General features: G+C 42.4%; 1 protein-coding gene across 9 annotated transcripts in view; it reads right to left on the minus strand.

Annotated features, from left to right (window-relative positions):
* The window catches only part of FHIT (fragile histidine triad diadenosine triphosphatase), a 615,120-nt gene that overhangs the window by 6,103 nt on the left and 581,516 nt on the right, over nt 1–27,501 (minus strand). For all 9 annotated transcript variants that reach the window (XM_075762300.1, XM_075762299.1, XM_075762304.1 and 6 more), the window contains one exon: nt 2,916–3,019. In XM_075762300.1, the coding sequence (XP_075618415.1) occupies nt 2,918–3,019 (102 nt within the window). In that variant the 3' untranslated portion in view covers nt 2,916–2,917. The remainder of the gene's footprint in view (nt 1–2,915; nt 3,020–27,501) is intronic.

Genomic DNA, 27,501 nt, shown 5'->3' on the forward strand with positions numbered 1-27,501 from the left:
TACTAAAGAGGTCAAATCTCGGTGCTACTAAGCAAGAGAGTGACTAACTGGGGCAATTATATGTTAATACCCTTCTTGTCCTCCTCCAGAGCCACATGAAGTTCTGCTGAACTTCAGCTCTGCTGACACAGCACCATGAGCAGCCCTGCAGAGCCCGCACACGCTTGGGGTGTTCAAAAAGTGGTAAGTCCTTCTAATAGGATGGGATACAGTGGCATGGGGACATGCAGTGAAAGACTAGAAACACGTGCAAAACAACTTCACTCACTGATTTTAGTTTCATCCACTCTAGGCAATTACACACACAAATCAATTATTTTAAGACAAGTATTTTCTTAAGGGTGTAAACTTAGCAAGGCTAAGTGGGGTTCAGTTCTTCAAGCAAGTGACTGGATATTTCTGATCACCTGAGGACTGGTGCAGAAACACTCAGCTGTGGCTATCCAACCAGACAAGAGGGATCAGCACCAGCAAATGTATTAGGAAAAAAATCAAGAGCTTCTTGCCTTAAACAAGTATTTCTTAGGAAAAAGAAAAGTCATCTGCAAGTCCTTCTTGATCAGATAGTCTATAAATACAGGTAAAAGGTGCTACTGTACCTAGTCCAGTCTATAGGACTTGTGACAGTTGGTGAAGGACTTGTGATAAATGTAAGGGTAGCTGGGAAAGCTCTGAAAGACAGCTCAGGCTGTCCAGGCTAATCTAGCTGAGCTAGACTTCTTTGAACAAAACACTTAGGTAGAAAAATAATGAGGCCTTAAAAAAATGCCATTTATTGGCTCCAGAACACCCATGTTCAGCTCTTTCTGACTTTCCCTGTGCCGCATGAAAAAACTCAAGTCAAATAGCATCCAGGTAAACTTATAAATGGCAAAATAAATCCTTTGTAGGTGAAAGACAAAAATAGCTTCAAAGAAGGATGCATATAACCTTGTTAATTTGCCAAAGGTTTTCAATCTTCATCACTTTAGAAGCAAGGTTAAGAGACTAAAGGTTGAGAAATTCCAAAGGTGCTCAGATATACCTTTATCTCAGGTTCAGAGCCTTAAACCTCAGAAGCAAAACGATGTCAGGGAGAAGAGATTGACAGTGATGCCTTGTGTTGGGAATCAAGGGTTGGAAGGACTGCCTGCAGTAGGCAAAGTACTCTCATGATAATGATGCCAGTAAGATTTAATTTACCAGTCTGTTCTAGGAAAGGTAATGATCTTAATATCATGGGGAACTTATCAAGAGGTCATCCATGCAGACACACGCTGATTTATTTTCATAATAAATGGAAATAAAAGTCCAGCCACATGAATTTGCTTGCAGGAATGAATTTATACTATCTATCCAGCTTTGTGTTTAGTATCAAAAGAGCCTAAGAACATTTTATTGCTATGTGGGGATTTAATTCCAAGCCCTTTGAGAATCTCTGCAGAAAAGCATTTCTAACCAGACTAAAACACACACACCCCTCCCCAAACCTACCAAATATATAATGGGGAACAACACCACATTGGAATAGGGATGCATCATTTTATCCTAAGTAATCTTCATTTGCTGCTATGCCATAGATGAAGTACTACATAATGCCTCTGTTAGTAGAAAGGAGTGCTTACATATGCATTACCTAAGGATATGCTCTTTCTGGCTGAGTCATTCATTTTTGAGAAGTGTATTTCTGAGAAAATATATGAGTGTCTACATACAAGTCCAGCAGCCACTGTGGAAACTTGACTGTGTAGTCCAAACCCTGCTGCTCCAAATCCTGGAGGTCCCTAGGTCCTGGATGCCAAGGACAAGTTTCCTTCACAGAATCGCATGTGTTACATAGCTTTCTCTGTGCTAGTCTACAGAAGTGTGGGCAGCTAATTTGACCGGAGAAGACAAGAGTATAGTCACCATGCAAGAAAAAGCAGAAAGGAAAGTCTGAGGAACCAGCCCAGACGGAGATGACAGAATGGCATGGGAGACGAGCTGCCACATAAGTGTGCCACTCACACACTGCGTAGTTTAGCTCGAGATTTCTCAAGCTGGGCTGCAAGCAGCGAGTCACAGGCAGAGAAGAGGGATATTTATGGGATTTTGGTTCTTCAGAGGAAAAAATATGAAACAGTCAGAAATGACAGAGAAATGAGAGTGCTGGATGATGGCAAACAACATATGGGGAACAGGGGAGAGGGAGGTTTTGGCATCATTGCTGCAGCATACATCCCAGCGTAACTCATATTGATCTCAGGGGGCCAGTTCATTTCTTCTGGAAGAATATGGCTTCTGGGACTCCAAGTACAAAATGAAAAATTCTCAATTTCTAGAGCACCAATGTTACTGTTTGCCAAGTGTTTTCTCTTTTCTATTCCTCCCTGCAAATCTTCTTTTTTTCTTTTAAGGCCAGTGGAAGATTTAGCAGAGCAGGCAGTTTTCCAGCAGGCTTAATTATGAAAGTTGAACCGATCAGATGATGTAAGATTTGCCAGCTGAAGTTAGCATTTGCTTATGTGCTCTATAGTCTGAACTCTGCTGGGATTTTGTATGTATAGGTGCATGCATGTATCTGGGTGCACACTGGCAAAGCAGTTTTTAACTCATCATAGACGTATCAAGGCTATTTTGTGTTCTAAAAACCCAGGGAGAATATATTAGGTTAGACATTCCTCTTACGTGACTGCTGATGATTCTGATTTCCACATATGTTATTTTTTTGCTGCCTGGAAACTAAATGCTCTAGGATGGTGCTGATTTGTTCAAGAAGGAGCATGTTATTTCAGCCACTGTTGGAGTGCTGTGTCCTTTTGGAAACAACCCAAACCTAAGAGCTTTCATTTCTTTTGTTACATTTTACATATTCTCCCCTCTGTCCTTAAGAAGCCTATGGAGGACTGAACAGAGTTTTGGGTGTTGCAGGAGTAAGTCAATGTGTAAATCATTACCTTTAATTTTCCTGAAAATACTTCCTCAGAATTGCTGCTTCAGCTGCCATTTCTTCTTCTGTCCTCCACTTGTCAGAGGAATCCTCTTTGTCATGTCGTTGCAACTTTTTTGAGAGGAAGAAAAAAAAAAACAAAACAGTTTATTGGGTTGGTTTTTTTTTTCCAGTTTTATTGTCAAATTCAGGGCATGCCTATATGCAACTAATCTAACTATTCCACATGTCTGTGGGATGGAGGGACCTGGTGATGAAGAGATAAAGGGTGAAGGTTACTCATTTAGAGTGGTGACAGTAGTTAACTGGCTCTGATGGATTTATGACGATACCGCAAGGTGCCAGGGTGATTGATAGGCAGTGACAGAGTTCACCTTTGTGAGTGGACGGTCAGATACCTTGTGAGTCTTTGATGCAGAGCTGGTAGGTCATAGGATAACAAACACTCAGGTATTTTGAAGTGCCCATTACATCCATGGAGTGAGCTAGGCAGAAGCTGCCCGGACACCTTGTCAGTAATTCATGTAAAGTTTTCTTTCTAGCTTTTCCTCTGCCCATGGGGCCATCTTTCCCATCAAAGACCTATTATGATAACAAGACCCTGTTGCAGCCATTTCCCACCAGCAGTTTATACCAGTGGTTTTCAGAAGAGATACATTCCCTCCGTGCATGCAGGTTATTAGTCCTTCCTTGCCCTTGTTGAAAGTGAGACACATCCCTAGTCTAGAAACAAAACTTGTTCTTTTAAGCACAACTATATTTCATTGGTGATTTAGTGGGGAAAAACATCAAAAGCATATGAAACAATTTTTGCATCTAGCTTGCATAATATGCTCGCAAAAATGTTTATCCCACATGCAGTAAGTATTAAGTGTTATTATCTCAGACATGACAATTTCAAATACATCCTCTGCCTCTCCAGAACAAGGGAGAAGCATCCAACTCTCCAGAAGAGGAGAGTTCTATTTTACGGTAAATGTAACGTGACAGCACTTGAGTGACTATCTGTATACAAGTCCACTCAAAGAATGCCTCCCACTCATCAAGGGAAGACTACATTTACAACAGACAGCAAAAACATTTGCATTGATGGCTTAAATATTGAGCTTTCCAGTGTCTCTCTAGGTACAGAGCATAGCACAGACTGTATTAACAGCATCAGTGCTTCTGAAGAAATAGTAATATCAACTTTTTGTTAACATCACAAAGTTGGAAGCTAATTAATTTACCCCTTTTATTCCTGGACAAATGTTAGGACAGAAGATGAAGCAGTGAAAAACAAAGTGAAGCAATACTGAACCTGCCAAGCAAACTGCATTACTGTATATGGCATGTTTAGCAATAAACTAGGATTGTTAGCATACATCCAACTCACAAATACTTTTATTTGTACTGTGTTTCTCCTACTCTGAATTTTGCTGCCAGCTATACTCCTATGTAGTTTTACATTCTGCAGCACAGATTTCTTCCTGCTCAGCAGATGAAGCTGCATTAGAAAGCTATTTCTTTTCATGCCAATATGATACAGTAGCTGTAGGCAAATTAAAGTGCATTACTGTTCGACTAGTAGAGGACTAATCTTCATTGTTACATTAGCTCTAGGTGTGTTATAAATCCATCTTGTAATAACGCCACAGTATTAGGGAAAAAGATTTAAAAGCCAGGAACAGGTACAGCGCATCCTTTGTGTCCATGTGCCTGCTCTCCCTCGCTGTACACACCTATACGGTGCATGGGCACCACAGCTGAGCTGGCAATGAAAGGGAGTTAGAGGAAACAGCATACATGCTGTACTTTCCATGGACTGCAAGCACTTACACTTCACAAGAGGATGCACCAGGACGAGCCAAGTGGTGGTAAATCAATTGTTTAAGGTGTGAGCTGTTTTTCTAAAAAAGCAACATCTTGCTCATTCGACCTGGCATCAGCAGGAGATACAGCAGGCAACAGCAAGAAGGCAAGGGAGGGCAGCCCCTGTTCCTCAAGGTCTCCTTGTTTAACCTGAAAGAAGTGCTTTTAGTGACGTGATTTGGCTGCTGTTCTCCCTTGCTATCCTGTTTCCGCACAACCCAGGCGAGAGCTGACTCCAGGAGAAGACTAGCGAAGTGGGGATTTGACTTGTAGTTTTATTTTCCCTGTTCAAAGAAACTGAAGTGAACAGTAATAAGGAGGCATATCCTGAAATGACTGTTGTTGTTGTCTAAATTAAAACTGTGTGAAGTCGCAGACCACAGTGACTTCTCAAAGCTGGTAAAGGAGAAAGCTTCTTTTGCTACATAACTGCTAACCTTTAAAAATAATCAATCTTTGACTTAAGGTTAAAACAGATATATGGGGAGCAGCAATGAATTCTGAAACTTGCCTGGAAACTCAACCTACCTCAGCAGCCCTGGCTCCTGGTACACAGCTCGCGGTACCGCACAGCAAGCCCCAGCCTGGCACGGCAGCGCACAAGACAGCCTTGCTGTGCTCTGCCATGGCAGGCGTTCATGTGCATCTCATACTGAAAAGATGTATCCGCATTTTGCGGACACACTGGGCATGACAAACAGACTGTGGTGTTAAATCACTGCCACGGCCAATGTATTCACTGTTCAACTGACTTATAAATGAATATTATTTCAGAATAAAATTGCTATGCTTCCCCAAACAAGACCCCAGGACTATTCTGCCTTCAAACCTCTTGCTGCGTCAGTAATTTCTGAAGTGCAGTAAGCAATTATCACCCCAATGGCACTTAGTTTCTGATATTGTCTAGCCACCACTGTGCACATTTGGAAAACTGCCTCTGGTGTCTGCCTACCCTTCTCTGCTACCATCATCCTCCAGCTCCAGTACAAACCAAACTGTATAGCTAGCCATTCTGAAGCACAATAGTTAAATTATGGATAACCTTGCTAGAGGGATGTTCTGGATGCTAAATATTATGCAGGTTCAAGATCAACAGTACCAATAAATAGAAGACAAATAAATGAAGGGCTACTGATACCACCTCTAGTTCATGGATTCTGCATGCCAGAAATCAATGGGGGCTGGAGAGCACAACGGAGGCACATCTCTGAACCTGCCCAGTTCTTCAAATCTTCTCTTCACATCTGCTAGTGGTCTCCAATGGTGACAAGATATCAAGATCATGGACGGGTTTAGGTTTCAGCCAGTTATTTCATGTGTTCTTATGTAAGGTACTTTTCAACTAGGTTCTCCATGTGAGGGCCTCAATAAGCAAGAGCTACTTTATTTAATTTTTTTTTTTTTTTTTTAAAAGAGGCTGTAGTATTTTGGCTGAGTTGGAAAGCTACTTTCAGGGAAGAGGAACATACATATTTCAGTATTAAATTGTGTTGATTTAGAATTCAGGTGGGAAAAATCTAACTGTCAATACTTGTTTCTAAGGGACTTCTGTGCCTTGGAGTGTGTTCATATTCATACGCATATGCAAGTCCCAACCGTGCATCTTTACAAACATCTGACATGCTATTGAAAGTTTGGATTATACAGGGGAAGCAATGCTCTCCTGCACCTGGAGAACATTCCTAAGTTCTGCTCAAAGCAAAGGGAAAAAATACCTCTATTTGCCAGCTATCCATCTGTAAAAACTAGTGTTTTCCCCTTGTTTTTTCCCCAGTCAGAAAAAGCTGGGGAACTGGAGCTGACATCCTTACTCAGATAGAGATATTCAAAACATAGACTAGCTTGAAGTCTGTGATACTTTCTGTACAACAATTCTACTTCCGCAAGTTCTGGAAAAAATCTTACCCAGAGCCCCACACCATCTACCTGCCATGATTTCTGTGAGAGACATTTTGCCCAGATTTCCCTGGACACTGACTGATCCACGTCCTCTCAAAACCAGTTTTGCTACCTTCTCCACGATTCCTGGGACAGAGCGTCCATATTACCCAAAGGCCCCTGAACAACAATGCTGCCCTTCTTGCGACAAACACTTACTTCTAGAAGAAACTGCTCACCTTCAGATTCCCTTCCCAGGCAAATGTGTGCATTTCCAGTTGTGATAAGCAGCTATTTCAAGCGAGATGAAAATAAGACAGGGTGAGGTTACAAGAGTCACTTCTGTGCAAAACACTGAAGTAAAGGGGACAGATTTTGCTCAGGATCTTTCAGGGACACCTGTGGGATGACCAGGGGCTTTTGCAGAGCTCTGCAGGCACACTAGGCTCTCGTGACAAGCACTCTTTGGTGGGTAATGGAAGACTTGTCTCGCCTGAAGCCCAGGTCCCCCGTAGATATGAAGCAGTGGAAGAGCGGGGAAGCACAGCTTGTTCTCAGCAATGTTATGGTAATGTTAGCTGAAGTTGGCCAAATACAAACTAAAATATACAATCACTACACTAAATGAAAGAAAGAATTAGGAAGCTATAATGATTAAAAAGAAGAGAAAAGCTATAAGCTTTAGGTGAGCTTGACAGGAACAGAAACAATGAATACCATACTACACATGGATGAATCTCCATAGCATTTTATACTGATATGGGCTTCATCTTCTAACGCTAACCAAATCCTTCCCCTCTCAGGCTGCACCCTAGGAAGCAGCATTTCTCAGTATCCAGACAGCAATTCCAACCGGGTTCTGCCTACACGCAGCCTTGCATCGCTGCAGACCAGAGTGCATATCAGGATATGGACAGAGCAGGTAGCGGTCTAAAACATTTCCATAGAGCTCCAAGCTAGTTACCATATTAAAACTGCTGCTACTTTGCCTGTTTTCATAAGAGAGAGGTGATGCAAAAGCACCACATCACATAGACAAGATGTTATACTGCAAAACTCAAAGCTGCAAATTCTCTGAAGCCAAATGCTAACCTGTTGTATTACAGGAGTGTCTCAGAAGTGCAGGCATTTAAAAAAAAAAAAGGTAAGCAAAGAGATTAGCGTAGCTCAGATATCTCTGAAAGGAGAGGATAGGACAGCACACGCATTTCTTTTAGACAATCTCTATTATGCTAGCTTTTTCTTTTAATATTCTGGATAAGCACCGAGACACACATTAGTCAATTCTCTAATCGCAGTTGCCCAGCAAATTACACACTGTATCTGTCCAACATTCTTCAAGAACTAAGACTCTTGTTTATAACTTAGTACATCTTCTTGCCTTGCAGTACAAATAAATGCACTATTTCTAAGATATGCCCTTCTTCAAGCAGATCATTACTGATGTCTGACTCCTTGGGCTTCCTGATAAATTATCCTCTTCTTTCACCTCAAGCAGAAAATGCTCTTCCACCAATAATCTATGACTGTCAGTCTTGATTACTTGTAAACACTGAAGCTCTTTGAATATTTCTGCTTGTGAAAAGCGTTCATTTTCTCACTCATGTCTCCCAGTGTGAGATGCTGGCAGACCTGACAGTTGTGCTTTATGTTATTTTATTAAAGTTGTTAGCGCAGCAGAATGGTCTATGTTTTTATCACTGCAATTCTTAAGGGAAACACAATATTGTTTATAACACATTCACATTGGGGAACCTCTCCTTCTTGCCCTTTGCGGAGGAGCCCAGAATTCTCAATGCAGCAGACTATAGGGGACCTAGGTCTACAACTGGATGTTGTTTGAAGTAACATCTATATTATGGTTTGTTCCACTTATCCCATAACACCAGCAGAAAAGCAACCTGTTAATATAGAGCACTAGCCAAAAGTAGTGGGGAAAAAAGCTTTTATAGTAGTTAGCACTATTCTCACTCCCCATGAATATTTACTGTTGATAGTTAAGAGTTTATAACCTCCAATGCATTTAACTAAAAGAAAAATTATAGTGATGGAGAGTAATTATGTCAAACTGCAGCAACACAACAAAACTCAGCTGCTTTGGCAATTATATAATATTATCAAAACCAGCAGCTAACAAAAAAAAAAAAAAAAGACGTTTTGCCAGCAGTTTGGATCAGATATTAGGCATTACCCAGCTGCTGGTATTCATTATTGCCAATACACCTTGGGATACCCAGGCATCTTTTCCATACTTAGTTGCCACACTCAGGTGAAATCTGTGGAGTGATATTTCATCATCAGATTAACATGTGAACTATGAGGAGGCTGAACATCTCCTCTCTCCAGTGGCAACCTTTTTCCAGAGACAAAAGCAATCCCAGGGTTGCTGCATGTACCTGTTCCTCTGACTCCCTTATGAACCCAGAGCCATGTGAAGAACACACACCCACAGCGCATCCCTGCCTTTATTTTTGAGCTGTAGCAAGCAGATGTGGTGGGGCTTCATCTTGAGCATCCCACCACGTAGGAGAAAAACTCGAGGACTGAGCTGGCTATGTGTCCTCAGTCCCTTAATGATACTAAGGACGTCCTGGTGGTGACTTCCAGCCGCCTGTACCTCCTTTTGTACTGCCTTTACATCAAATTAATTCCTGAATTGGCTCCTTTGACCTCTTTTCCCTGGTCTTGTCCTCCTTGCTCTTTTCCCCCAGTGCTTTCTTTCCTTTCACTTCTCTTTATATTTAGCTTATATCCTCATAGTAAGACTTCATTTCCACCCCTCCCCATAACATAATAAAATGTTACGTTTACCGCTATTATCTGTACCTCCATATCTGCACTTGTGTGAAGCAGAAATCCCCAACTTTGGGGTGGTTTTAACTTGTTGCATTAAATCCAAGTTATTTAAGGAGATGGAGAAGAAGCCCAAGTTGCCTGCATTCTGTGTGACAACTTTTTTAACTATCTACTGGAAAACCCTTCCCCAACTATTTCACCACTGCTGCATGAAATATGCTGCTACCTCATAGCTGCTGATATTATTGCTTCAAAGCATATATTCCATTGGAAATCTCAGTTTATCAGAGCTGTGCGTGGGTTTTTATCCTCCTATCAACTCTCACAGTGACTGCAAATATTTTCTCAGTTTTATTGTTGTGCTTTGGGGAATGACTTGAACCTCACACTTCACACGGACATAGGAATAACTGCATCGTTTTTAGCAAAGCACTTAGATGAAGAGAGTTGTGGAAACACACGTGAAGGTTAAGTAAAACCCTTAAGCATATGTGTTTAAGTGCTTTGCTAAAATAAATTCTGCAAATGCTAGTTTCTAACAATTCTGCATACAAAAATGATACGAAAAAGAATAAATATAAAAGGCATCCTAAGATATCTGCTTTTGAAAGTATAAAAGACAAGTAAGCCCACAAGCAGAACGACAGTTGTATAGAAAACACATTTGCCATTTGGTGAAATATGTAGATTACACTCTGAAGAGCTCAAATCTTGACAGACTTCCAGTTTGGCTCCAACTGAGATAAAATTCTTGGAAAGTGAGCACATTACAAAGGAGATACTTGAAGTAATATCCACTGGGGTAAGAAGTCCTGCCAAAGACTTGGAGGACTGCTATTTACAATCTGATATGAATCCAGGCAAGAATCTATAAATGTGTTTGTATATATTCTCACCATGCCCATTAACCTCCTAGTTAGCAGATAATCTTATAAACACCTCTGCAGTCTTCCTCACCTGGGAAGAAAAGGTAGATGATTGTGAGGAGCTTCCTAAAGGCATTTGCTAGAGAGGGCTGCCTACACAAGAGAAATGTGTTGCATAGAGACCTGGGTAAGAAATGGCAATGTCATCAATGTGATAATGCTGGAGAAAACGTTATCCTGTGTGCACAGCCTGCCATGCAACATTACTCATTTGGAAAAAGGCTATTTTTAATCAAGGAAAAGCACTTTAATCAAGGATAGAGTCAGTGATTCAAAAATTTCATGCAGGTGCATGTATTACTTGACTGAAAGCCTTTTCCCAAAAGGTCAGAGCTGCAGAGCAATGTGCATATCCCACTCCAAGAGCAGAGATAACCTCGAGGTGCCTGTATCAGGCTGATGTATTCTGGCTCCCAACACAGGGAGTTTCAAAGTCAGAACTTCCCCTGCTAATCTTCTTAACTTTAAATAAATATTTGCCGTACCCTGAGCACACTCAGTAAGATTCATGATATGCCAAGAAAGGCACATGTGTTTGGGAGGTTGATTTGGTTTATTTGTTTTCTTTGTATTTTTCTGCCAGCACAAAGGATGTCAGCTGCAAGTCCCATGGCATCGGCACAGAGCCAGTTCAGTGCGCAGGGGGACGTGAGCGTGCCCCCGTGTCCTGGGGGGACCTTCACCTTCCTCATCACATCTCTGGGAGCTGCAGGAAGAGCCCACCATGGTCAGAACAGAAAGCAGATTTCTTCTTCTCTGGGGAATTAGCTTATTACTATTCCACAAATCCCCACCAACATTTTCTGAAATTAAGAAGAAAACATTCAGTCAATGTGTCCTGGAGTAACTCATGCTCTGAGTCACTCTCTCCACTGACTGTAGGAGGATTTTAAGGAGACTTCAGATGTCTAACATGATGCATACTGCACACTTAGGACAAACCACTGGGGTTTCAAAGCCTGCTTTTGTGCATGCCTCTCAGGGGAACACTCACCCACCAGCAGACCTTCCCAGGACAGTCCCTGCCTGCTTTCCCCACAGCACTCAGGATCACAGCACTCTTGGATGAAGCTACATTCCCAGGATAGCCTTTCCCCCCCCCCCGGCATCCCTCAAATACTTCTTTAGCTTTCAGCCTTGCACATGCAAGGCTACCTCACCTCCAAGATTGCCTCCCTGGGATTTAAGCAGCCAATACCCTCTAGTAAGTAGGTACTAAAATAGGTTGAAGAATAAATTGCTCTCATTTAACATTCACTCTGAAAAATATGGCCGCATTTATTATGCAGCATATTGTTTTATATACTGTTTTGTTATAATAAGTCATGTTTAAAATGTCATGACATTTAAATCAACAGCAGTAAGAGGGAAATGCTGAAAAAGAGCAAGAGCATCAAAAATTATTTGAAAAATCCTGGTGAAACATTATGGGCCAAACATCCTCATTATAGTAAAACTAAAGTCACAAGGGAGCTTAAAACTCATCTGTTAGAAACCCACCGTGCCCCTCCTATGAGGTGTTCTCCACGTCAGATCTCTGGCACTGTGGTTGTCCCCAGGGCCGTTGGTGCCACCACCAGCTGGGTGGTTGGGGCTGGCCGTGGCCAAGGGATGCTGGCACCTGCAGCAAAGTGCTCCTGGTGCTCTGAATCCCCTTGCAGTTTTAGCCTTTCTCTGTGCTGCCCTTTGCCACTGAGCCACTGCAACACTCTCCAACTCCACTGAATACATCCTTGGAACTTGTTAATGCCATTCGTCTCGGTGAGGAGCTTTATTTCAATGCCTGTGCTAAGTTATCTGAATGAACTTTACATATAATATAAAAGCCTACTTTAATGTGGTTTCATAGCCTTTGAGGAGACACAGAGACTATCTACCACTGATGATCTACATGCATAATGGCAGATTTTTGCCAGAAAGACTTTTAATGTTAAAAAGAAAATAGCTCAGATCAGAGGAGCTACTCTGTTCCTGCAGATTCAGTGCTCATCTTTTATATCAGGTCTGGACCCATATGCCAGCAGCCCTCACCACTGCCTCCATGCTCCCTCACCCCCCACCAAGGGAAAAAACAACAACAACTGCAACAACAAAACAGATGGCAATGCAACGAAACATTAAACCCAATCCCAATACCTGAGCCGCACCATGAATATTTCACTGAGGCATGGGGTAGAAAAGACAACAAAATGACCTTTTCTCACATCTTAAGGGACATCTAACCTTGTAATTGCTATAGACACACTGAAGACACACAAGAGGGAGACCAAGACTACTTAAAAGAAGCTGTGTATATTTTTAAAAATTAGTATCTCAATGTTCCCATTATAACCTGCCAATATGAATGACATTTACTCTTGCTCTAAGAAATGAAAGAAACTCTAAAAGACAGACTGCATTAAGAATCTATTGATATTCCACTGACCTAGTGGCATAAGAACCAGACAAGCTTTGTCAAGGGTAAATGCCCCAGAGTCTGTAAATTCATCGCTTAAAGTAGCAGTGAAGGGGAAAAAAATATCTTCAATGTCCGGAATATTTATAAAACCCAGTGGAAGCTTACACTTCTTGATGTTATGATGGCAGTATATGGCATCAGACCCAGATGTAGGAGCAGAATTGGAAGTTTCAGATGGTCAATCACTTCTTCCAGTCTTTTCAGTCAGTATTGCTGTAAAACTTACTTCCTCACTTACGTGGGAAGTCCTCTTAAGGGACATCACATGGGGTTTTGCCCGACCTATTTTATTGTACAAACTTCAAAGATGCACCACCCACAGCAGAACACGATCCAAGATTCTGTTTGGGATGGACGGATGCAGGTGTAAGCTGTGCAAGAGATGCCTGCATTGCCTTCCCAGCATTAGTGGAAAGACCCAGACAAGGGCAGAGGAGGGAAAGTGAGGAACAGTTTGGTATTGTTCAGGCAGGCTCCTTCACCCCTTTGATGAACCTCTTAACTCATATGGTACACCAAATGAGAACACAAAGTCACAGACAAGGGACCCTATACAGGAGCCCTTCCTTAATTGGTGAAACTCAGACTGGGCTAACAGCAGCTTTTTGAAGGGGTGGAGGGGCACAGGCTGCCTTCACTGTGAGGAGGAGGAATCTATTTGCTCCTCTTCCAAGCTACAGTGTTGGCCTTCTGTTCAAATTCTTTTTCTAGGTAATAAGACCACAGTTGTACCCACATTATGCCCACGCTGAAGAACAGGGATAGCATAATGGCCTGGGAATATAATATTCTGCAATTAATTTCAGTGAAGGGACTGTGAATTTGGGGAGAATTAATTTTAGCTAGATACATGTTGCAGTTAATTAAGGCTGATAGCTTCTACTAGTAGGAAGGTGTCTGACGAAAATACATTGAAAATCTTATTAAACTGCCTAGGAAAAAACAGTTGCCATTGCCCATGCTACACACTCCCAGACATTCTCATGTTTCTATATATTAATCATGAATTGATAGCATTTGCATAACAATTATTATTTAATATGTAGACTTCAGTATCATTGCTTTTGGATAAAATTAATATTCCAACCTTTGAGCACATACTTTTCAGACTAATTCATCTGGAAAAGTCACAGGAACTTACTTTGTTTGCAATATTTTTGCAAGTTCTGTTCCTGTGATGATGCCCTGGCAGCAGATCACCACCTTTTCTCACCATAATCCAGACGACATGCTACAGAAAATTCTACACTGCATGGATGGGGCGATCACATGAACATGAGAGGATGGAGGGTATGAAAGGTACAAAGATGAGTAAAGCAAACCAAACATTCCCAATTTTCAGAGACACAAAGTAATTTTGTTTGCTTTCAGTTCAATCAGTTTCTTCATGCCTTAGGAAACAATGAGATCAACGGAAACGAAAGCAATTTCCAGCAGATATGAATAAAACACATGGCTCGGCTGAGAAAAGGTTGTACATTACTCCTGAAGCTCAGTCAAATACTTGTGGATTAAATGCTGTGAGAATGGATCTAGCATGGGCTTGCTTCATCTCAATTTGCCAGACCTTGCCAGACCAGGAATTTGCAGGTTTCCCACTCGTTCTTCAGGAGGTAGTTGATTGGGGAATAGGTTGTACAGTCACACACATTGTGGAGGACTTGCAAAATAATTTTATTCATTTAGACATCATTCAAAGCCAGAGCAGGGTACCTGGCAAGCAGAACTTCTTCCACAAAAAGTCTACTGTTACATTTTTCTCTCCTTTCTTTAGGTCTGTCTTTTTTTTCCAAATAGTCTTTAAGCAAAATTCACAAAAAACATTATGTTCTCAGCAGTCTGTTTCGAGGGTTTTCCTGTGCACGTACTGAGGTGTACCAAGGCACACGAGCTCTCCTCATTCATTCTGACCTGTGAGCATTATTACATTACATTTAATTGCAGAAGACACTGTCTTCACAGCTTTATTTCTCATATGACATCTTGTGAATTGCTTTTAAGAAAAGCCATTTACACGACTTCTATATATATGTAAACTAGTACTCCAATGTCACATTCTTGTTTGCACATACCCTTGTATTCATGTCAGCTAATCCTAACGCAAAAAGCAAGTGGCCCTTCATATATTTCAGTTAGGAAACAGTAGCATGGATTTTCATAAAACAAAAGTTTGACTGATACTATACAAAATCTGTTCCACTGGGAAACTGGCATCTTGCCCATCATCTTCCACAAAGTTCAGTATCTTTGTCAGTGCTCATCTACTTGACTTCTTAATTGTCTATGTTCACTGGCTGTATCAAATGGAGTTTTCTTTTTGCCTTTGCTCACTGTGTATTACATCTTTTAATCAGTATATATAATTACTTACCACAATCTGCCATGCCAGATTTTCTAAGCATTAGTCTAATTAACTTAAGCTTGATAATTATGTTTCAGATATCATAACACTACACACAGAACTTGCAGATTATGCTGTTGGCTTAGCTGGTTCTGATAACATTTTTCTCCTATTCTTACTTTTCACTTTTTCCTTTTTCTCTTTTTGTACAGGGTGGGAGCACAAGAGAGAGACACTGCTGTTCTGTTTAAATGACTGGAAGTTTCTCTAAAAGCAAAAGCCGTCTGTTTCTAATAACAAGTCATCAAGTAAGTCAACACAAATGAGAACAGATCCAAAAATGCAAGGATTTCCTCTTTTTATACAAATAAAAAGATAAATATGTCACTAAAACTTGAGCTTCCGATAGCAGAAATCATAGAGGATTCGAGGACAAACAGCACTTACTGGCCAATTATGAAAGTACTCAGACTTTCCACAGGTCTCCAGCCTGAGCTATTCTAATTATACGCCTGTTGGCGACAGCATGCCGCCAGGGAGGCAATAAATAAGTGATAACATGCATGGGACCTGGCACACATACCTTTTCAGCACAGAAAGATCATCCTTCACAAAGTGATGCAGGCCATCTGGGCAAATGAAATATGCAAGCCCAAGACCCCAAGTAAGAGTAAATAGATGCAGAGGACACTTATGTCACAGTAATAAATAAAGGAAAGCAAAAGAAATCTGTAACAAGCTATAGATTTTTATTTGGCTTTCTGCTTTTATGGTGGAGAACATATCCCGCGTTGTTTGGTTTGCCCTTCTCCTGCATGAGGGCAGGGATATTGTGTCCCACCACACCAAATGGCCTCTGCCCAGCAGGAGATGGGGCAGAGCCAGGAGAGCCAGACCTCCTCTCCCTGCTCCCAAGGGCAGTGGATCTGTCATGCTGACTGGAGTCCAACAAGCCACGTTCAGGTCCCAAAGGCACCCAGACCACAATTTGGGTATTTGAGCTGCAAACCCACCGATGTCACATCCATGCCAAGAGCCCATTTGTTTGAATTTTGGGTGCAGTGATACATAGGTTTTATCAAGCCTGCTCAGAGCGCCACACCAAAGACCGCATTTACTTTAGAGCTATTGGCGAGGATTTAATCAGCTGTGAAGCACAAAGACTGCTCCTAGTTTTAACATAGACTTTGTGGGTACAGACACAGGAACAGGCAGTTCCTCTTGCTTAAGTTCCCCTCATTCAAGTCCTTATTTTCAGATGACTGAAGGGCTGTCACCCTTGACAGCAGTCAAGGAAGTAATCAGGGTGGTCAGTAAATAAATAACATAAAACTGAATATTAATAATTAGCATTTGATTCCATCAGACTAAAAGTAGTAGGGCCACTGTAGCAGCAGTTCCTTATAGGAAACTATTTAACATTCCAATTATCTTTAATGAATTAACCTCAAAGTACGGCTGAGGTGCAACATCCTAAGAATCTCTTTGCTCATCTACAGTCCACTTGCAACTAATTTCACTTCACAAGCCTACCTCAATTAACATTTTTCTGTATTTCACACATGAGTAACTACAGTCCAGAAATATGCACTCCTTTTCCAAATTTAATAGCTGAGATACCTTAATTTTTTTTTGATTCTACAAATGAAGGAAAATAATTTCCTGCTACTATCTCAAACCAATTAAAATTCTTTTTATATTGGCTTTGCATCTCTTAGATATATGTATGAACCAAAAAGGTCCTACATTTTTCATACAGTAATTACTTGGAAATGATCTGCTATGCAGCACTCTAAAGACAAAGGGGTTTACAATTAGCAAATTTAAAAATTTGCTTTAAATTTTCCATCACTAGAGTTTTTACAGAATGTATTTTAGGTTGAATGTTTTATATTAAGAAAGAAAACTCAATCACTATACTATATGAATTTTAAATAAATTGGAAAAAGTACAAATTTATTAATAGGCCTAGAAGGAAAGGAGAATACACTGCCTTATTGGCCACTATGCAACCACAGTTACACAAATAACTACTGTAAAATAACACTTTTTTTATAATATACCTCGTATTATGTAGCATGGGTAGAATGACAGATCTCTAACTGCATGGTCTGAAAGAGTTATCAAATGCATCTAAGGATGAGACTGGTCAATGGCTTCCCTATCTGCATAGCAGGACAACTGCTGGACCTCATGCAGTATGCCATAGCTGTTCTTTTCACAAGCAGTTCATTTTATCATCAAATACCACACTGTACAAATTCTTATGTTCTATTCCTTAATGATTTTAACCTCAGTTTAGAGCAAAGCACCTTGTGTTGTGCATACCATCTAGAGCTCACTGCAGAGGAGAGCATTACCAGCAGAGACACGTGTAGGGATAAAGTACGAGTCCTTCTCATATCAAGGCTGCTGGATTTTCTTCTCCATCTGAAGCAGCCATGTGATGCCACAGCGCTTCACTGTCATTCCTTCTCTGAGCTGAGTAATGTTATAATGAAGTTACACAGATAGGGACACAGACATAATATAACTTGCCCATATAGCTACATAGAGTTTATTTTGTATATTAATTTTTATAACAAATAGAGATATGCATGGCCTATTTGGTTACATGAGCAAAACCGTGCCCTGAAAGATGATGTTCTCATTAAGCAAAGCTGCAAGCCCAAATCTTATCTAAAGTGCTGTTTACTTTGCTGGCAGAACAGCCAGCAGGCTACAGAGCATAAATCTTTCACTATTGCCACTCAAATTGAGGACACCCCTAGAAAATTCTGAAAGCTTAAAAAAAATGAAATAAGCCAGTGAGAGAAGAGTGTATATTAATAATCAATAACTGCTTAATTCCACTAATATTATAAACTAACATTTCTAGACAGAGTAAGTTTTTTCTTATCACACTATTTGTCTCCAGTACTTTATCTACTCTCAGATAATACCAAATACTGTAACATTTTACCCTTACCTGAATATTTACCAGCCCTTGGTTTTTATAGCATGCTATACTTTGGAAAGTCTCAAGAGTAGTTTAAAAATAAACTCTTTGCTATCATCCTATTTCCACTACCATTTATAACCAATACCACACTGCATTTATACATGAATCTATTCTTATTTCAAAACCTGTTTCAAGCTTGATTTTACTCATGCTGCTTGTCAAATATCCCTGGGCTTCTGGAATGGGTCTGGTCCACTTGGCCAAGCCAGGAAGAAATTTTTTTACATCAGGCACCTTCATTCCTGAGTAAGTATGCAGGGCCAGACCTTTCATGGCGCTCCACCTGAGCTCGTGCACCCTCCAGACCTCTCTGCACCTTCTCCTCACTTAGGAGCCCAGCCAGGGCCATCCTGCATCCAGGAAGGCACCGGTAGGACCATCAGCTGCCTCACAGCCAGACTGAGCCCGCAGGGTAGCACTGCACTGCCTCCTACCACAGCTTACTGCCATCTGAACTGATGCATCTTTGCTTTATTTTTTTTTTTTTTTTTTAAAAGTTTGCTTTAGATGACAGTACCAAGTATCTGGAGACATTTCAGGAAATAGCCTTGAGAACAGTAGAAAAGCTATAAATACTGTGTCAGGGATTATTTCTGTGACACAGATCAATTCAAGAGTTTTCATCCTACCAACTCGTCTCTGGGGTTTTGGGGCATCAGTAAAAATTTGGATAAATCTGTTAATGCAAAAAACCATTTGTTCCAGTTCACAAATACAAAGCCTCCTGAAAATTAACATTGTGAAGCATCTCATGTTCATTCTTTAATAAAGGGAGAGGGAAAGGCTGAGAATAAACTAAAGGAAACAAAATAGCTTGCTGGGCTAAGCCTTCGCTTACCATGTGAAGACAGATCTTGTGCTGATTCTGGCACCAGTAGGAAAATGCTATGTGTTGGTTTTGCGTGGCAAGGTTTTGGTAGCGGGGGGGCTACAGGGGTGGCTTCTGTGAGAAGCTGCTAGAAGCTTCCCCTGTGTCTGACAGAGCCAATGCCAGCCGGCTCCAAGACGGACCCGCCGCTGGCCAAGGCCAAGCCAATCAGCGCCTCTGTGATAACATATTTAAGAAAGACAAAAACAGTTAGAGAGCGCTTTTGCACCCAGAGAGAGGAGTGAGAAGATGTAAGAACATCTGCAGACACCAAGGTCAGTGAAGAAGGAGGGGGAGGAGGTGCTCCAGGCGCCGGAGCAAGATTCCCCTGCAGCCCGTGGTGAGGACCATGGTGAAGCAGGCTGTCCCCCTGCAGCCCATGGAGGGAGGATGAGGGGGTGTAGAGATTCCACCTGCAGCCCGTGGAGGACCCCACGCCGGAGCAGGTGGAGACACCTGAAGGAGGCTGTGGCCCCGTGGGAAGCCCGCGCTGGAGCAAGCTCCTGGCAGGACCTGTGGATCCGTGGAGAGAGGAGCCCACGCCAGAGCAGGTTTGCTGACAGGACTTGTGACCCCGTGGGGGACCCACGCTGGAGCAGTCTGTTCCTGAAGGTCTGCACCCCGTGGAGGAGACTCACGTTGGAGAAGGCCGTGAAGGACTGTCTCCCGTGAGAGGGACCCCACGCTGGAGCGGGGGAACAATGAATCCTCCCCCTGAGGATGAAGAAGCGGCAGAAACACCGCGTGAGGAACTGACCGTAACCCCCACTCCCCGTCCCCCTGTGCCGCTGGGGGGAGGCGGAGGTTGAAGCCGGGAGTGAAGTTGAGCCCAGGAAGATGGGAGGGGTGGGGGGAGGTGTTTTTAAGATTTGGTTTTATTTCTCATTCCTCTACTCTGTTTTGCTTAGTAATAAATAAGATGAATTCCCTCTCTAAGTTCGGTCTGTTTTGCTCATGATGATAATTAGAGAATGATCTCTCCCTGTCCTTATCTCGACCCGTAAGTTTTTTTTTTTCCATCGTACCTTTTCTCCCCTGTCTAATGAAAGAGGGGAGTGATAGAGCGGCTCTGGTGGGCACCTGGCCCTCAGCCAGGGTCAACCCACCACAGTCTTTTTTGGCGCCCAACGTGGGGCACGAGAAAATCGAGATAAGGATAGTAATGGGAAGAGGTAACGGGCAAAACATTGACTGAATGTAACTTGAGAGTGATATAGTGGTGAAGGGACTAGAGGTAGATTTTGTGTGTAGATTGTCCACTCCTGTTTGGTGTTGTGATAGTGTTGTTTTGATGTTGGTGTGTGGAATTCTTTTTTCTTTTCCTTTGTTGATGTGATTAGTGTTTGTGAAGTTTTGTGTTGAATGTATATTTTAATGATAATTCTTAAATATGTGATTCACAGAGGCGAGGGGTGGAATGTGTTGGTTTTGCGTGGCAAGGTTTTGGTAGCGGGGGGGCTACAGGGGTGGCTTCTGTGAGAAGCTGCTAGAAGCTTCCCCTGTGTCTGACAGAGCCAATGCCAGCCGGCTCCAAGACGGACCCGCCGCTGGCCAAGGCCAAGCCAATCAGCGCCTCTGTGATAACATATTTAAGAAAGACAAAAACAGTTAGAGAGCGCTTTTGCACCCAGAGAGAGGAGTGAGAAGATGTAAGAACATCTGCAGACACCAAGGTCAGTGAAGAAGGAGGGGGAGGAGGTGCTCCAGGCGCCGGAGCAAGATTCCCCTGCAGCCCGTGGTGAGGACCATGGTGAAGCAGGCTGTCCCCCTGCAGCCCATGGAGGGAGGATGAGGGGGTGTAGAGATTCCACCTGCAGCCCGTGGAGGACCCCACGCCGGAGCAGGTGGAGACACCTGAAGGAGGCTGTGGCCCCGTGGGAAGCCCGCGCTGGAGCAAGCTCCTGGCAGGACCTGTGGATCCGTGGAGAGAGGAGCCCACGCCAGAGCAGGTTTGCTGACAGGACTTGTGACCCCGTGGGGGACCCACGCTGGAGCAGTCTGTTCCTGAAGGTCTGCACCCCGTGGAGGAGACTCACGTTGGAGAAGGCCGTGAAGGACTGTCTCCCGTGAGAGGGACCCCACGCTGGAGCGGGGGAACAATGAATCCTCCCCCTGAGGATGAAGAAGCGGCAGAAACACCGCGTGAGGAACTGACCGTAACCCCCACTTCCCGTCCCCCTGTGCCGCTGGGGGGGGCGGAGGTTGAAGCCGGGAGTGAAGTTGAGCCCGGGAAGATGGGAGGGGTGGGGGGAGGTGTTTTTAAGATTTGGTTTTATTTCTCATTCCTCTACTCTGTTTTGCTTAGTAATAAATAAGATGAATTCCCTCTCTAAGTTCGGTCTGTTTTGCTCATGATGATAATTAGAGAATGATCTCTCCCTGTCCTTATCTCGACCCGTAAGTTTTTTTTTTCCATCGTACCTTTTCTCCCCTGTCTAATGAAAGAGGGGAGTGATAGAGCGGCTCTGGTGGGCACCTGGCCCTCAGCCAGGGTCAACCCACCACAGGCTATTAACTCCAACTCATCTAATAAGATTCTAGGAAGGGAAGACATTTTCTCTAGATAACAATTTTGTCAGTAAATCAGAAGCCGATTCATGTCCCCTTTCAGCTGGGCATTCAAATTCTCTAATACTGAGTGTATACTTAAGATCTCTTTGAACTCACTTAAGCTGATCACTTGCTTAAATGCTAAAATGGGATTGCACTGAATACCAGTAGGCACATATATAATTAAAAAACCTTCTGAGACTAACAAGCATAGCCGGCTATATGTTACTTATTGTCCACATTTGAGGACAAGGACTCCTGCTTTAATTAAAAGTGACTGATTGAAGACATCTGAATGCGCACATATTATGGCAGTGAGCACAGTACAGAACAAGAAATTAAGCCATGGTGTGAGTCATAAAACTGCATGCAGACCTGGATTAAAACCAGGGGGAAATTATGACAAATTAGTTGAAATTATTCATGAAAATGTTATCTGCTAGTTGAAAATCAAATATTCTGACAAATTTTAGGAAAACAATGCTTCCTTCATCCTTAGCACCTCTTCTCTTACATCTTCAGAAGCTTCTCCTGTTATCACACTTTTCTGCTGTCATGTTTCAATTGTGGCTAATGAACACTTTATATTATTTATAGCATTCTTGTGCCTCAACATAGAAAATATGCATGACACTTAAGGGGTAAAAGGAGACACAGCAAGGGAGGACCACATCTTGCAGTGTTTACTCATAAGCACGTCCCTTGACCCACTGTGATAATTGGGGTTTGCAGGTCAGTACAGGAAAATGTGACATTCACACAATAGTCTGGAAATCTGCGATGATCACTGTTGATAAAAACAGCACAGAAAGGGAGGAGCCTGCATTCATCCAAACGAGATAGCCTTGTATGTAAACTCAGAACTGTGATTAACACAGAATAAATTAGGAGTAGATCATAACTGGCACACCCACAATTACATTGAATTTGAGAAAAAATAAGGTGAATAATACCAACTCTAATATTTCCACCTCACTTTGAAGCTTCAAAAAGAGGCAGTGTGAGAACAAAAAGGGTGAACAGGCTCCTGTGAGAGCAGGGAGAGTGCTCCTTTTTGCTCCGGACACTCAGTTTCAGTCACACCTATGCTGAGGCAGCGTATTTGTCAGGACCATAATCTGCTGCTACTGAAGGAGACCACCACCATGCTGGCCATCCTTCCCTTCCTTTGTGTGTTTCTCCATCCTCCATTACCACCTTCTCTTTCTCTCACTTTCAACTTAATCTGATGCCCAACCGGACGCTGTGTGGCACCTGGCACGACCGAAGGAGATACCTAATCCAACAACGGTGAGAGGACAGCCATGAGAGGCTTCCCATGCAGGAAGCACAATTTGACAAGGACCGATTCACAATCAAGTCGTGGTGTCCACAGCACTGTTTCTTCTAACAGACTGTTTCAAAAGCATATTCAAATTAAAACCCCGTACACCATTTAACACTGGTGTCAGAAACAACATGTGGAGCTAATTCAATGCATTTGTCAGTGAGAAGAGGTGTATTGCTTCCATTCCTATCTGCCACCGTAAAGCTGCCAGGCAAACTGAAATGAAAAATTCCCGCTGTTTCCGCGTGCCTACAAAGAAAGTATCCAATATCCATAGGTCTTTTCTTTAAGGACACATTTTTAGTACAGATTGAATGAAAAAAAAAAAGATACATTTGCGTACTTCCCCCAGCAACCACTGGTGCATTAGATCAGCCCTTGGCTGCCATGGCAAAGAGTGAAATCATAACGGGGCTCGTTGCTGAGCTGCAGATAAAGCAAACAAACCCCGTCCTGCCAGGCAGCCGCCGCTGTTCACATCTGAGCCACTGGTAACAGAAGACTGGGGCACGTCTTGCTGTTGGTTATTCTGCATTATCCAGGATAAGCCCTGGAGCCAGCGTGGCAACTCTGACTTTGCGGAGCAGTAATGGGGCTTTGATCTAATGTCACAGGCAGCGAGTCGGGCCCCATCAGCAGCAGAATTCAACCCAGCCGGGGTCTGCTGCAGTCAGTGGAAAAACACCCACTGGCTTCAGTGGAGGCGAGTTCAGCATCTCAGTGCCAGCAGGGAAAAAAGCTCAAAAGGTCATACAGAGAAAACATAAAGGGGAAATTGTTCCAAGGTACAAGGAGCCGCTTCAACTTTTTTGTTCAGGCTGGCCTATCAGTTTGATTTTCAGCAGAGCAATGCATCTTACCATGCAGCCTCCCCTGACTAACTAGGCAGAAGCATGATCAGTTTTAAAGAAAAACATGGGTTTGTCTGCAGACAACTCAATATTTCATTGCATCAGACCCTGTTCTCATACTATTTTTTATTGATCAGAATACCTCAGACTATTAAGTCTATTAATTAAATGATAATTTTTTTTTTCCTGGTGAGTATACAAGGAGATAAATGTCTTACAAATAAACTCAGAGCTTGCAGGCTGAGTCATGTGGTGATTTAGAAGTCATTTATCTTTTTCTCTCCCCCTCAGCAAAAAGTAATCATTGCCACAATGCTCTGCAAGTCTAATGTGGCTGTGAAATGTGCAACATAAAGAGATATTTTTCATTTCCAGCACAATTATACCAAGCTTTTATGTTATACTAATTTGTAATTGCAATGCTAACAAGAGGATATGGATAGCTGCTAATCCATTTAAGCACAAACTACCACCCTTCTGAAGTAGGGAGTGGTCTGACCCCATCTGCTGAAGCCAACCTTTGTAGAGGCTGAATTTAGATTCAAATGTCTCTATTCTTCAAAGACATACAAGTTTGCATATGTCTGAATTTTCCAGTGCTTCGTTGCTGTTCTGAGCCAGGTCTGGGGTTGACAGGTGATGCTTTAAAGCTGAGAGAGAGTAGGCTCTGAAGAGCTTTTCTCCAGTGCTGATTTTTCCTGGGCTGAGCCACTGGAGAACAAGTGTCTTTTACCCCACCACCCACCCCAGAGCAGACAGAGAAGTTGGTCAGGTGCCTGCTAAGCATGTAGGGAAAAATATCACAGTTCTTTGATCAAAGCCGCAGGCAAACTGTGGTTGCCAACTGACAGCAGGTAGAAGGGCCAAGTAACAGCAGTACCTCAAAAAGCAAGCATCCAGGTGGACAGAAATGAAGAAAAGGGTGTAGGTCCACCCTGGAAGGGAAAGAAGGGTTGCCAAGAACACGAGGACACCTTTAGATACAGCTGCGAATGTAGTTCAACAACATGGACAGTTTAAAAAAAGCCTCTAGATTGCAGAGAGTGCGTGACACTCCCACTTACAAGTAGTTTTAATACACGGTAGCATGGCTATTGCTTTACGTGTTTATAACAGAAAACGCAGTGAAGCTGAACCCATTCCAGAATCCCCTATTTTCTTCTTGCTTCATCAACAGTACTTTGATTTAAAAAGACCATCATCAGGACAAGCACACAGTGTGCAGGGTAACAGCTGAAAGCCTGGGCAATCAGGAGAAGAACATTGAAGAGGGGAAAACAGTATGAACGGAAAGCAGCCTAAATAATTAATCTGAATCTGGACTTGCATTTTGCCGCAAAACAAACCAGCAGCAGTTGACATCATCTGTATGTAACTCTGCATTAACTCCAGCAGCCCCCAGGGTTTTCAGACCACAGGATGGTAGGAGAGCTAGAGGGGTGACATGGGTTCCTCCTGTGCTGAAGCCCACAAAGATATGCTTTGTTGGTCTTGGTGAAAGTAGGTAAGAATGCAAATAATGCACCTTAATTTTTATTCTCTTTGTCTTAAAAATTGCAGCTTTTTGTTTCTTCAAGAATATGTTACCATATCCTTAGAAAGTGAAGTGTATTGTACAGCACAAAGGGACACAGCAGCATATGGGAAAAGAATGGTGACCTCTTGTGTGAAAACCAGATTCCAGTCTGGATCTCTTTTCCCAAGCCTTTTCCTCTGATATGGTTTTTCCCATGTCAAAACAGAATAAAAAGCCTTCAAGATTTGGCCCATAGATTTCTCATCCTTAGATCACCTGCACTTTGAATACAAAATACCAGACGTTAGTTTCTTTTCTTTAGCTTTTACTAATCTCTTAAAAATCACAGCATTATTTCCCATTAATGATACTCTTGGTTTCAGGCAGGCTGAACTAGTCTGGTCTAAGATTTCAATGTCTCATTTAAAGCTAACGTGTTTTTGCAGTGTTGCTCTACCAGTTTGGAATTGGAAGAGGGGCTGAGCAGAAAGAATCATAAAGAGGCAATGGCAGCAAAGGCACTGTTTGCATGAACATATTTTAAAATAAGTGATGGCACAGGAATATAGGATAAGGACTCTAATTTTTTCATCCCCCTTTCTGCAAGTAACCAGCTGCCACAGTACCAGCCTACAGGTGGCTAAGGGACATCTGCAATTCCTCAGGGGGACCATGGATGTTGTTTCAATAACATGTTTGACAGTAAGCTCAAGAGACCTTACTGACATCTTCCAGCTAGAAAGTAGGGCATGTTGTTAGCGTGCCCACGTACGCTACACACCAGTCCTTTGGCCTTAAGCACAGAGACCAGGTTCTCCACAAACCCAGAGCCATCACGCCTCTGCCAGCAGCACGCAGGTCAGGCAGCTCCGTGCACTCTAAATCAGGCTGCTTCCATCAAAGCAGCTCAGGGGTATTTCTGCAATATCCCACTCTGCTCTCCAGAGCTGTTCACTTACTGTTCCAAGTCAGCATCTGATACAGATTAAAAGAACCATAAAGTGTTTAAAGAAATCAAGACCATGAACATCCTGTGACAGCTACACTAAGAAACAGCAATGCTGCACTGAGTGCTAGTTTGTCAACCTTTGCTACTTATGCAATTCACAGCCAATTTAATTAAAAAATATAACAGATCTGAAAGCTGCTAAAATTCTTGCAATGACTATCAGTCATTCGGTAATGGTATGAAAGAGCCATCAGAAGTGAACTTTAAGCAAACTTTTTCAAGATTGAATAACAGGGGCATTACAGTTCCAGTCATTAATGTCATGTTTTTAAAAAAATTAGCTGTCCATCTCAACCTAAGAACTAAGCATTTTTATCTCTCACACACATTTACAATCAAAATACGTTTATAAAAGGTACAGTAAATTTCATGGTTACGAGCTGCACATTTTGCATTCTGAACGCTAGAACAGCCTCTCTGCTGACTCACTTCATCATTTAGTTGATTTAATACAAAGCTTTTTTTCCTCCCCTTTTCTGCTTGTTGCTAAGATGAATACTCTGTATTCATTAGTAATCAAATATAACAGCAAATATAATATTGTTGCACAGATGAACTTTTTTTATTACCAACACCCTCATGTTTAAATTATTTCCTTTAGTTGTCTCTTGTTATTCTGGTTCAGCTCATGAAGGAAATTCTGACAGCAACAGCTTGGACAAAGAACACCAAATTAAGTGAAAAAAACCACAGAATCAGCAGATAATGTTTTCATTGTTAAATTAAAGTCACATTTAGCCATACCCCCAAGCCTTTGGGATTGCCATTGTGGGATAGTACTGGGAAAAAATCCTACTGCTCGTCCTGAGCACAAACCACACACAACTGCTTTTGTCAGCTGAACACTTAAATACCGATTGCCTCCGCTTTGGGGCACGGATTGGCGCCAGAAAGTCTGCACAGCCCCGCAGGGCTCCCTGCGAGCAGAAGGTACCCACTAGATCAAAGTCAAGCATCTACAACCTGGGCAATACCGCAGGTGTTGGAAGACCTCTGAGCCTTCAGAGGTGTGAGAAGGGGGAGGCTTTCTGTCCCAGGAGCGTGCAACGGGGACGTCAGAACTAGCAGTGTGATCAGAATTCTGCAATTCAAATTTTGAATTTAATTCTGACTTGAACAAAGCCACAGGTATTTGTTTTATAAGATACATTTCTCAAGTCTAACTGGAGGACTTCAGCTTACCTGCAAATAGAGAGAGGCAAGTAGCTTTGGTTCAGAGTA

The sequence above is a fragment of the Balearica regulorum genome, chromosome 10 (genome assembly GCF_011004875.1).
Source record: "Balearica regulorum gibbericeps isolate bBalReg1 chromosome 10, bBalReg1.pri, whole genome shotgun sequence".
Lineage (NCBI taxonomy): Eukaryota > Metazoa > Chordata > Aves > Gruiformes > Gruidae > Balearica > Balearica regulorum.